Source organism: Vicugna pacos, chromosome 3 (assembly GCF_048564905.1).
Source record: "Vicugna pacos chromosome 3, VicPac4, whole genome shotgun sequence".
NCBI lineage: Eukaryota > Metazoa > Chordata > Mammalia > Artiodactyla > Camelidae > Vicugna > Vicugna pacos.
The window spans coordinates 1,354,095-1,366,951 of NC_132989.1; the positions used below are offsets into that span (position 1 = coordinate 1,354,095).

General features: G+C 43.9%; 2 protein-coding genes across 11 annotated transcripts in view; one reads left to right on the forward strand and one right to left on the reverse strand.

Annotated features, from left to right (window-relative positions):
- The window catches only part of LOC116278925 (adhesion G protein-coupled receptor B1-like), a 113,633-nt gene that overhangs the window by 27,424 nt on the left and 73,352 nt on the right, over positions 1 to 12,857 (forward strand). The window lies entirely within an intron of this gene.
- LOC140690765 (germinal center-associated signaling and motility-like protein) overlaps positions 1 to 12,857 on the reverse strand; it is a 34,671-nt gene that overhangs the window by 19,815 nt on the left and 1,999 nt on the right. Inside the window, exon 2 of one of the 2 annotated variants that reach the window (XM_072952697.1) lies at positions 67 to 130. The exons of the other annotated variant lie outside the window; for it this stretch is intronic. Within the exon in view, the coding sequence (XP_072808798.1) occupies positions 67 to 83 (17 nt within the window). The 5' untranslated portion in view covers positions 84 to 130. The remainder of the gene's footprint in view (positions 1 to 66; positions 131 to 12,857) is intronic. 2 annotated transcript variants of the gene reach the window in all.

The window sequence follows — 12,857 nt, forward strand, 5'->3', positions numbered from 1 at the left end:
TTAACCCCCATGTGCTCAAGAGTGAGCTGTCCTTGCAGAAAGCCGTTCACCAGATACGACTCCTACCTTGAAGATGAAGCCATGATATACTGGGAACATGAGGCTGTCTTTACTCACAGGGTCTAAAAATCTGTAAGACAACAGAAGGCAGTTTTCAAAAATTATATCTTAATTAGCCAGGCAATGGGATCTGCTCTACCATTTAAGGGGAAAAAACGTCTCCGGTTCACTACCAACCAGAAGGAAATGGACAAGTACACACAGGAAGTGGTGTCCAGCTGGCTGGCTCATCAGAGGGAAAAGAACGAGGCTCCCCATCTCACACTACACAGACACACAGCAAAATACGTTCTGCGGCAGGGTTTCCCGTAGTCAAAAGAACTGGCATTTGGGGCTGGATGAGTCTTGATTGTAGGGGACCTGTCGTACGTATTACGTGATGTTTAACAGGATCCTGGGCCTCCATCTACTTGATACACACCAACAGAACCACCACTCCCCTCACTGTGTAAAGCAAAAAGGTTTCTACAGTCTAGACATTGCCAGGTGCCCCCTGGTGGGGAAGGTGGGAGGAGAAATCTCTCCTGGTTGAAAACTGACCTATGTCAGTGCTGCCAACAGAACTTGCCAAAGCGACAGAAATGTTTTCTATCAGTGCTGTCCAGCATGGCAGCCATGAGCCACACTTGGGTGCCAGGCACTGGCTGGTATGACTGAGAAAGTGAATTTTTAATTTTGTGTAATTTTAAATCGTTTTAATTTAAACAGTCATATGTGGACAGTAGCTACTGTATTAAGACAGTTAAGTCCTAGACGTATTCAGCACTAATCACAAAAAAGCAAAACATTTAAACTTTTAAGTACATTAATGACCGTAGCATAGGATTACCTTTCTTACAGAAAACGCAGAAGCTTAAAGGAGAATGGATAATTTTAACCACATCAAACTTGCAACACATCTGTAGTAGGCAGCGTCCAAGATGGTCCCCAAAGATCCCTACCTCACAGCATTCACACCCTTATATAATTTTCTTCCCTTGAGTGGGCTGGACCTTGTGACTTAATTCCAACAAGTAGAATATGGCAAAAGTGATAGGATGTCTCTTCTGAGATTAGACTATAAATGAACCACCTTATGCACACTGTCTCTCTTGCTCTCTCACTCACTGACTCCAAAGGAAGACAGCTACAATGTTTCTGAGCTAGCTGAGGAAACGCCCACAGGGCAAGGAACTGAGGGAGGTCCCTGGCCAACAGCCAGAGGGGACTAAGCCCTCAGTCCACTGACCCACAGGGAACCGCCCAGTCGAGCTTTCAGATGAGGCCACAGACCCTGCTGACAGTTTGTCTGCAACCTCATTAAAGACCCCAGGCCAACCGGAACTCAGCTAAGTCACATTTGGATTCCCAACTGGCAGGAACAGAGATTCAAAAATGTTTGTCGTTTTTAAGCTTCTAAGCTTCTAATTTGTGGTGCAGTAATAAATGACTAATATAACATCTTACAACAAAGCACAGAAAACTAACGCCAAAGCTGCGGTCTGTCAGAAATTACTCACGATGCAGACAAGCAGCAAAGAACCAATATCCAGAACACATAAAAAATCCCCCATAAAACAATGAGAAAAAGGTAACCCTACTAAGTGAGTTCATTCATTAGCTAGCTTTCACCCTGAGCTCTCATGAGCCCAGGTGACACTGAGGTGATTCTGAGGGCCACGTGTAATCTAGAGACGAGAAACAGGACCACTTAAAGGGCTAACAGAGGAGGACTGAATAGAGGCACTGCCAAAGCATTGCACCCCGGGAATGCAGATGAATGATAAATAACCCCATTGTGCAGAAGTGGCCAGAAAAGTGAACATGCTTGATTTAAACTTACCACTTCATGAGTGAAGAATCTCCCAAGAATCTGTAACCATGAAGGTTTATAAGCCAATTCACATTTCTTATTGATCCCAACAACCACAAGTGAAAATTTTAACTGCAAATGACATTCACCGGTAGTGCCCCCTGCCGGGGTGGGGGGAGGTGGAGATAAACAAAATCCCTCAGAAGGAATATATTCCAACAAAGACATCAAAGAACTCTACTGGTAACAGTTCCAAAGGACATGAACTTGGTCTGGAGGTGGAGGGGTCGGGGCGGCTGGGGAAAGAAAGGTCACAAAATAAACAAGGGAACAAAGCACCATGAGTGGGAACCAGCAGAAACAACGGACAGGAGAATCAGACCCACAGATCCAGATCCCGTAACCACGAGAAAGAGAACATAAAATACGTATGTTTTATAAATTACAAGGAACAATATGAACAAAAAAACCAATAAATTTGAAAAGAAAATCTTCAAGTACAGTTAAAGGGAACCAAAGAAAAATTTTAAAATAAAGAAAAAAAATAAGAACCAAATAAAAGTTTAAAATGAAAAACAAATAAAACGGAAAGACCCCCCCAAAAAAACTTAATATAAAAAATACCAAATAACCAAAAAATACCAAAATACCAAATGGCCAATATCAGGCAAATTTTAAAAAGAACAAAACACCAAAACAACATCAACAAACCAAAATCAAATATAAATTTAAGAACACATAATAACAACTTAACGAGTCAAAAACAAGAGTGACGTCAACGAAACAAGAGACCTAGGAAACTCTCACCCTCAACAGAAACACTGAAAAAACCACCAGAAGTTGCCTGAACCAACTTAGTAGGAGTTTTGAAAACAGTTAAAGGTGTGAAGCCGGCTGGCCCTCTCTAGAGTCATAAAACCCCGGCCCCTGGGCGCTCTGTGTGCCTGGGGCCTATGGACACCTTAACCCGGCCTCCCCACTGCGGGACCCTTCACATCCCTGCATTTCTGCAAGCTACCAAACAGCTTCTCTTGATGTGCATTTAACCTAACAAAGCTAAACTGCCCCAAGGAATAATGCATCTCACAATACCTTAGGTGGCCGGGCCTCACATCCTGCCCTTATCAGAGTTGTAAACCCTGTTATTCAGAATGGCCCCTGACAGATCTTAAAACCAGTCAGGCACCTGTGCACAAACCAGTCATGCAGCCCCCTACTCCTGGTACTCACAGCCCCCGCCCCCCAAATAAAAGACTCTGCGTGGCCACCCTCAGCACTCGCGGTCCCCCTCGGCGCTCACGCACCTCTTGCCTGTGCGGTCCGCTGTTGCCTGTAGCAACATAACTGTTAAATTTTCCTAAAGTCTCCTTGGCCTCTGGTAGATTCTTTTACCAGCCCGCATCACCAGCCGGTGGTCACGTTGTGCCCACAATGTAAGGTTTAAAGAAACCAAGTGAGACAGGAGGGAAGGGGGCAGGGCACAGCCACTCAAGGAATGACAGCAATTTAACAGCAAAATGGTGGAAGATTCAAATCCCAGTTGGCCTTGAGGATTAAGAGGTTGGACTCCTAGTAGACCTTGAGCTTCATTATATGCTCACTGTAACAGCCTGATCAAATAGCATAGCATGCCCGGAGGCGCCACAAGAGCCCCAAGGCTAACTGCAAAAGGCCAAAGAATGGGCGGTGGCCCCATCCCCGGGAATCCCAGCCGCTTCCCCAGGGCAGTTGAAATGGTCCCACCTGTAGGCGTGTGAAGCTCCTGAGCCCATAAAAACTGACACCATCATGCCTAGTGGCCCTTTTTTGAACCCTCCTCTTTGGAGATGAAGTGTGTGCCTACTTTTACTTTAACCTGAGCACCCAATTCCCACACCCCGTTCCTTGCCTTTCTCTTGCCTTACACCCAATGCAGTATGCATCTCTCTAAAGAAATCCACCTTTACTCAACCGTAGCTTGCCCTTGAATTCTTTCCTGCGTGAAGCCAAGGACCCACACCTGGCGGGGCACGTCCCAGGGGCTCAACCAAGACCTGACACACAGCCCTCCTCACGCCCCACATCCATTTTCCTGCATCACAGGCAGATCATCAATAAAGACATCTTGGCCCTGCCTTGACTGGGCACCTAACTGTATCCCTGCTCACTGCTAAACGCAGCTGTGAACCTGCCTCGCCAGGGAACCTAACAACAGCACATGGGAAGCTGGGTAGCCCACTCCATTGCCCCACTCACAGGGGCACTTGAGCAGAGACCACAGCCCATGACTCTCTCCACCTGCATCATGAAACTAGTCGCTCCATCTCACGAGCTATTTCATTGTGCAAACAAATGAGCTGTGCTGGTCTCAGCACCTATTCTGCTGCCTCATCCAGGCAGCAAAGCTAATTATTTCCTAGCACTGCCTACTGCTGAGGACACTACCCAGTCCCAGCCATCAAAGAGGGCTTACCAGGAAACCCAGGCACCCCAGAACCCATCTCACAGCCTTGCTTGGGCAGGGAACCAGGCCAGTAGGCCTATCCAAGTGTTTTCAGCCAGGGTTGAGCCAAGTGACCCTCACCCTTCTGTCGCTTATTAACTTAATGTGCCTACCCACTGCCCCAGGCGACCGCTGGTGCTGTTTCTCATTGTATTCTCTGCCTTCTGGCTTTTCATTTCTCGAAACTGAGGTAAACAGAGCAGACTTGTATGGGACCCCCAAATTTTGGGGGACCAGCAGGAGGTCCCTTTGGTCCACCTAACCTTTAGCAGGGCTGTATTAAAACCTTTGTTTTAATCCCATCAATGTCCATTTTATTCATCCCATTTCTTAATAACTATCTAAAGATTTCCACCTGCTGAAGTAAGTCCTATTGACTCTTCCCTTCCTGTTCCCCCTTTGTTTCACCCCTATCAGTATTTGCTTTATTCACTTTATTTCCTAATAATCATATAAAAACGTCCAACCTAAGACCAGTCTCTTGCTTCTTTCCTCTGCCTTTCCTCATTCTCTTGTCTCAGGAAACGAGGGCAGGGAGGCGGGGAGCCAGGGAGCCAGGGGCCAATGGAAAACCCACGCCAATACAGAACCAAGCAGGGATTCCATTGAAAAAGGGAGGAAAGTTCATGGCATTCTGCGGACTCACGCTTCTCCCCCAACTCAGCGCAGTCGGGTGCAGCTGGGAGAAAACCCTGCCTATGGGGGCTCCTCCCTTGAGATGGAAACAAGTGAGCTATGTGCCCAACATTCTGGTTTGCCTGGAGGTTGCGGGGCGGACAGACCTGTGTCTCTGCAGACCTGGAGCACTACCGGGCATGGCAGCAGAGTTTGGGAGACCCTGAAAACGTAGGCAGGCGTCACAGTACAGCAGCTCCAGAGCCTGCAATTCAGGAGGCAGATGCCAGGGAGAGCAAGAAACGACAAGCTCTTGAGAAGAAGGACGGACAGGCAGCGTATGGAAATGGAGACACTTAAAAGCACACACACAGGTCTAGAGAAGAGTCCTCACTACAAAAGGATGGAGAGGTCCCAAACTTCCAGTGGGGTGGCTGGTGAAGATATTCCTCTGAACAAACCTGGTCCATAAAGACCAGGTAAGGAGACAGTTTTTTTTTCAAATGGCCAAATCTCAACAACAGATCACAAAGCAGACAAAGAAACAAGGAAACATGGCCCAATCAAAGGAACAAAGTAAAACTCCAGAATGGACCCTAAAAGAAAAGCAGATTGCTGAATTTCTTAATGAAGAATTCAAAACAATTTCTTAAAGGTATTCGGTGAGCTAAAAGAGAAGACAAATAAGACAACTGAACAAAATCAGGAAATGCATGCACAAAATGAAAATATCAACAGATAGAAACTGAAAAAGAAATTGTGGAACTGAAAAATACGATAAATGAGCCAAACTTACCCTGATTCTAGAGCCAGGAAAACACTAGAAGAAAACTAAAGACCAACAGCCTTGATGAATATGGATACAAAAAGCCTCAATAAAACACTAGCAAACTGAATTCAACAGCACATTGAAAAGATTATGCATCACAACAAAGTGGGATTTCTGGAATGCAAGAATAGTTCAACGTATAAACTTCAACCAATTAAAAATCAGGTAGAAATCGACCATATGTTCATATTAATTGATGAAGAAAATGTATTTAACAAGATTCAACAGTCTTTCATGATAAAAAAAAAAACACTTAATAACTAGGAAGAGAAGGAAACCATCTCAACATAACAAAGGCCATGCATGAAAAAAAATCACAGCTAACGTCACATAAAATAGTGGAAGACTGAAAGCTTTTCCTCTAAACACAGGATGAAGACAAGGATGGCCACTCTGGCCATCCTGTTCAACTCAGTACTAGAAGTCCCAGCCAGAGCAATTATGCAAGAAAAAGAAAGAAAAGGCATCCAAATTGAGAATGAAGGAATGAATTATCTTGTTTGCAGATGACACGATCTTACATGTAAGGAATTCCTAAGGAGTTTTTTTAATCTGTTAGAACAAATAAGCAAATTCAGCAAAGTTGGAGGAATCAAAGTCAACACACTAAAATCAGCTGCATTTCTGTACATTACCAATGAACAACCTGAAATGGGAATTAGGTAAACAACTCCATCTACTACAGCATTAAAAAGAATAAAATATTCAGGAACAATCCTAACCAAGGAGGTGAAAGAGCTGTACACTGACAATTATAAACATTAATGATAACAATTTTTTAAAAACACCAAAAAAATGGAAAGACATCTTATGCTCATATACTGGAAGACTGAATATGGATAACATGTTAAAACTACCTAAAATGACCTACGGATTCAATGCAATCTCTATCGAAACCCCAATGGCATTTTTTGCAGAAATAGAAAAATCCATTCAAAAATTCATATGGAATACCAAGGAACCTCAAATGGCCAAAATAATTTTAAAAAAGAAGAACAAAGTTGGAAGACTTAAACTTCCTCATTTCAATACATGTTACAAAGCTACCGAAATCAGAAGAGTGTGGTACTGGCATAAATGCAGACATATGGATCAATGAATCAGAACAGAGAGCCAGAAATAAACTCTCAGGTATTCAGTCAGGTAATCTTCAAAAACAGTGCTAAGAACACTTGACAGGGAAAGGATGGTCTCTAAAAAATGGTGTTGGAAAAACTGGATATCCATGTAAAAGGATAAAGTTGGAGCCTTACCTCATACCGTATACAAAAATTAACTCAAAATGTATCAAAGACCTAAAATTAAGAGGTAGAATTATAGAACTCTTAGGAGAAAACATACGGGAAAAGATTCATGACATTGAATCTGGCAATGATTTCTTGACTATGACACCAAAAGCACAAGCAACAAAAGCAAATAGAGACAAATAGGACCACATCAAACTTAAAGGTTCATCAAAGGATTCAATCAACAAAGTAAAGAGGCAACAAATGGAAAGGAGAAAATATTTGCAAAACACGTATCTTAAAAGGAGTCAATATCAATAATGTATAAAGAACTCTTATAGCTTCACAATAACAAAAAGTAACTCAATTTAAAAAAAGGACAAAAAATACGAACAGACATTTCTGCAAAGAAGATATATAAATGGCCATTATATGGATATGAAAAGATGCTCAACATCCCAAATCATTAGAGAGATGCAAACCGTACCATAATGGGGTATCACCACATGCCCACTAGGATAACCACTATCATGAAAACAGAAAATAACAAATGCTGGTAAGGATGTGGAGAAACTGGAACCCTTGTGCACTGCTGACGGGAATGCATAATGGTGAAACCACTATGTCAAACAGTATGGTGGTTCCTCCAAAACTTAAACATAGAACTACCATAGGATCCAGCAATCCCACTTCTGGGCATTTAACCAAAAGAACTGAAAGCTGAGTCTCAAAGGGACACCCAGGTTCACAGCAGCACCATTCACAAAAACCAAGAGATAAGAGCAACTCAAATGTCCACCTATAGATAAATGGATCAAGAGGCGGTGTATACCTACAACAGAACATTATTCAGCCTTAAAAGGAAGGAAATCTTGTCACATGTTACAACTTGGGGATGAAACTTGCAGGATATTATGCTAAGTGAAATAAACCAGTCACAAAAAGACAAATACTGTGTGATTGCACTTACATGGATATCTAAAGTATTTAAATTCACAGAAACACAAAGAAGAATGGTGGTTACCAGGGGTGGTGGACGAGAAAATGGAAAGTTGACATCTAATGGTTTTAGCCTCAGTTTTGTTAAATAGAGAAGTTCTGAAGATTGTACAACAATGTGAATACACTTAACACCACTGAAATGTACACTTAAAAGTGGCTAAGGTGGTAGATTTTATTTCATGTGTTTTTTACAATCAAAAACAACAAATAAGATTAAAATGAAGTCTTTTCAGAGGTAATGAGGTAACTTCACAGGAAAAAAGGTATGACTCATCAGAAAACTATAATAATTTTAAACTTTATGCATCTACTAATACAACTTCAAAATACAATAAAAATTAATATAATCATAGAAATTGACAAATGCATCATAATAGAAAGAGATTTCAACACAGTAACTGGTCAAGCAGATAAAATTACTGAGCCTTGAATAGCAGAGCTGACACGTTTGATCTATCCTAGGAAAAGAGAGACAGGGAGTGACCCTAGCATGATAGTGGAACAGGAAGTCCCCAGTCTGCATCTTCCTACACAAACAATGATTTGGCAGGCAACCACAGACAAAAGTGCCTCTGTGGAAGCTTTGGGATCCAGGTAGGAGGTTACAAAAAACCAGTGACCCCTCAGACCAAGGACAACTGCTTTGAAAAGGCAGGCTTGCAGCCTGGTGGCAAGCTCACATGGTTCTGCCAGCAAACTGAAAGCAGCCCCAACTCCCTATGAACTCAGCTCCAGGCCTCCCTGGCCATGGTCCTGCAACCAGTCCCATCTGACAAGGGACTCAGGAGAAGCCACACCATCCATGCCTCTAGTAACAGGCCCACCAGCCTTGGACCAGACTACAGATCCTGAAGCGACCCTGTGACCAGGCTCTAGCCCTGCTCTCAGTCCTGCTCACCCAGGGCCCGAGCAACACCCATCCCTTCTGGGCCTCTGGTAGCAGGTATGTTACCCTCACTGAGACCTGGTTTCAGTGCTGCTCCAGTGTGGTCTCCTCAGAGGCGGTCCTGTCTGCCTGGGGATCCGGCAGGAAGCGCACCTCCCTGCAAAAACCATTAATCATAAATAAAGTTCTTCCCCATTTAAACCAAGAACTTCTCTGTTCATCAGAATAAACTCATGAACTGGAGAAGTTACCTACAACAAATATAAAGGGTTAGTGTCTCAGAGATGAGAAGAATCTAGTATATATAAAGAAATCCCAGATACAATTAAGAAAAGCACAAATAAAACAACTGGAAAACGGGCAAAATGGTATCAGGAGGCATTTCTCTAAGGAAATAAAAAAGCAGACAGACGCGAAAAGATGCTCAATCTCATTGCTATTCAGGAAATGAAAATTCCACAGTGAGACATCATTCCACATTTACCAAGCTGGCAAAAATCTGAAAGGCAGCGATGATCAAGTGCCGAAAAGGACAATGCGTAATTCAAGAGGCCATGTACTGCTGAAAAGAGTGTAAACAGCTCGTTAGTATCTACTGAAGTTCAAAGTGCACAAACCCACCCAGCCAGCCAGCAGTCCACCCCAGGTACCTACCCTAGAGCAGGGGTTCTCTGTCTCGGCACCAGCATTTGGAGCCCAACAATTGTTTGGTGTGTGGGAGGGTGGGAGCCGGTGGGAAAGCTGTCCTGAGCACTCATTGTAGGGAGCTGAGCAGCACGCCAGGTCTCCACCCACCAGAGACAGTAGCACATCACCTCACAGGTCCGACAGCCAAAAGCATCTCCCTTTCTTCCCTTCCTGCAACTCAGCCCCCTCACCCTGCAGAACTCCTGCACGGTGCACAGGACAGGACAAGGATGCCCACTGTGGCACGATCTATTTACAGCAGCAAAGACCAGAGACAGCCCAAACAGCTCTCAATAGAAGGGATGCAGCGGACCACCACAGAAAAAGGGAACGAGGAACTTCAGCCACACACAACACTGACTGAATCTCAAACAAAAGACACTGAGCCAAAGCTTTCTCAAAATATTAGCAGTAACTATTACTTTGATTCCTCATGCTTTCTTCCCTTATAATTCAAATCCCCAGATTGTTCCTTGTAAAAATATACAATGAATTTCTCTCTTAAAATTTACTTGATACTTCTCTTTATAGGTATAGTTTCATCCTGATATTCCTGAGGTCATAGGACATGGGACAGTACGCAAGTCCTAAAAAGCATTGTAATAAGAATGTTTCTTGATGAGTCGTAGATTCTAAGGCTTAAGTTTAGATTACTGGATAATACTCTGTGAACTCTATTTCGCAAAATATGGTCTTTAAAAAGTCTTAATCATACTGAAATCATACTGGAATAAGGTAAAATATAACCTGGAATACATACATATAAGTTTAGAATATAAATAACAGAAAACTTAATTTGGAAATTATTCTTGGAAAATATAGTAAAATTAAAAAAAAAAGACACTGAGCCAAAGAAAGAAAGAAAGAAAGAAAGAAAGGGAATTTGCTACATGATTTCATTTTATAAGAACCAAAAGTTAAAACTATCTGGAGACACGTACACACGTAAAATTATAAAGAAAAGTAAGGACATGATTAAAAGGTACTTCAGGACAGCAGTTAATGTGAAAAGACACAATTAGGGCAGACACCCAAGGGATTTCTAAGGTTTTGGCAAGGTTCAATTTCTTAAACTGAATGGAATACTCAAAGTTCTTTCACGATTCTTTAAATCGTTCCTGCACATTTTATATATTTTTGAATGCGTATTTTGCACACTCATACATGCACACACAAATGGACACGTGCCCACACATAAGCAAATACTATCACTGACACACGCAGTGCCCTTCAGGAAGACCGCTGTCTGCAGGGACGAGTGGCAGGCAGAAGGCATTCACCTGCGGCGGTCCCTGAGCACACGTTATCTTTTGTAACTAGAGAGAGAAACTTAGAATATAGTCACCTCCCAACTCAGCAGCCTGTGACCATCATGAAGAATCTCTTTACAGAATCCTTGTGAAATCAGGCACCTGAATTTTCTCAAAGCCCAGCCAGCCTGCATCCCAGCTTGTCAACGCCCTCTGACCACCCGCCCCCTCTCTGGTCCAGTCCATGTTGTATTTATGAGAAAAGCTCAGCGCCCAACCAGGCCACTGGCCCCAGGCATCCAGGAAACAAGTCCCCACAGGCATTCAATGTATCTACACAGGATGCAACCATAGCCTGTACAGGGCTCCCGCCTCCCCTCCTGTCTGACCTCCCTTGGTGCTCCCACAGGCTGGCTGCAGGTGTCAGGGGCATGAGATGTAGAAGAAAAGACTGTGGTCCTGCAACTCCCCAAACTCCCATTCACATGTACGCAGTCTGGTGAAAATGCAGACTATGGAGCCATCAGTGGCGAGCTGTGTGACTGTGGGCAGATCACTTACCCTCTCTATGCCCTCATCGCCTTGCCTGTAAAATGGGATCTTCCTGGTATCAACGCTCGTAGGGCTGTTCTGATGATGAGCGTCAATGAGCGTGACGCACAAGCCAGCAGCCCTGACTCTACAAATGACAGCTATTTTTTCCGATCCACAACCCCTCCCCTGAAATTCTCAAAACTAAATATTTTCTTCAAAATTTGGGAACAAACTCTTTGGCAGCAAAACCTGAAATTATCTGAGGCTCTTTACAATGTCTATTTGTATCACTTACTATAGATATCAATATACTTATTGTTGCAATAAATCTCATGTTTGATTAAGGGGTGCTGCTGTATGACTTTGATATAATTCAGACATTCCGACTCTTCCCCATATCTGGCTGGGTTTGGGTCAGGGAGTATGACCTGTGTTGCCATCTCACAATTACATCACCCTCAGCAGCTGAGCTCATCGCCTTTTTCTCTGTCGTACCCTAGGCTGGCTCTTGTCCACTCGCCAACATTCAGCGACAGCTCCCACACGAGCCCATCCTTGTGACGGAGAACCTCCCCAGGTCACAATCCCACGAGCGCTGGAAACAGGTCCAGGCCGCTCACAGCCGGCTCCCCAGCCTTCCCCCACCCAGCCCCTGCCTCAGCTCAGGCCAACCCGTGCCCTGCAACACCCTTCTCCAAGTCGAGGCTTACTCTTTTACAACTTTTACCTCGATCACTTCACAGTGACTTCACCGTGCGCCCTCTGATGGCAGGGTGGGCGCAGAACTTACTCATCTCTGTATCCCCAGAAGCCAACATGGCTCCTGGCATGCAACAGACAGCAGGTAAATGCCTGCCAAATTGAACAATTTGTGCTGCAGAGCAAATGGCCACACTCCAGGGCATCCACCTCACCCTGCAGTAGGAGTTCATTTTCATCTTCACTTTCTGGCTTTGAGAAAGCTATTTGGAAAAAGACTAGGAACTCTTAATATTTGATTGACCCCAACCAAAATGCATTCCTAAAGATACTCTGAAATCTTACATAGGAAATGTCTATCAATGGAGAGTTCATTGATGAGGTGGACTCAACCAAGGACGGAAAGGGTAGCGGGGCAGCACGAGCAGTGGAAGCCATCTCCCCCTCTCTATCCCCTACCGTGTGGCCCCTCCATCCTTCTTGTCCCACTTGGCAGACCCTACAGAGGAAGCAGACAGGAGTAAGCAGGGCCCCCACAGGTTATGCAAATTCCAACAGGAATAATGTCCAGACAAAGGCAGTCAGGCAGCCGAGTTCAGCATCCCATCACTTCTTCATTCCTTTAGCAAACATCAGGTGTCTACTAGATGCCTAACACATGTCCGTATAAAATTACCACTCTAACGGGCTACCAAAAAGAGGAGGTAGGAGAGATTAGGACCTGGACCCAGTCAGGAAAGTCACAGAACACTTAACTAAGGAAGGGATGGCTAGACCAGAGATCTGCAAGAAAGG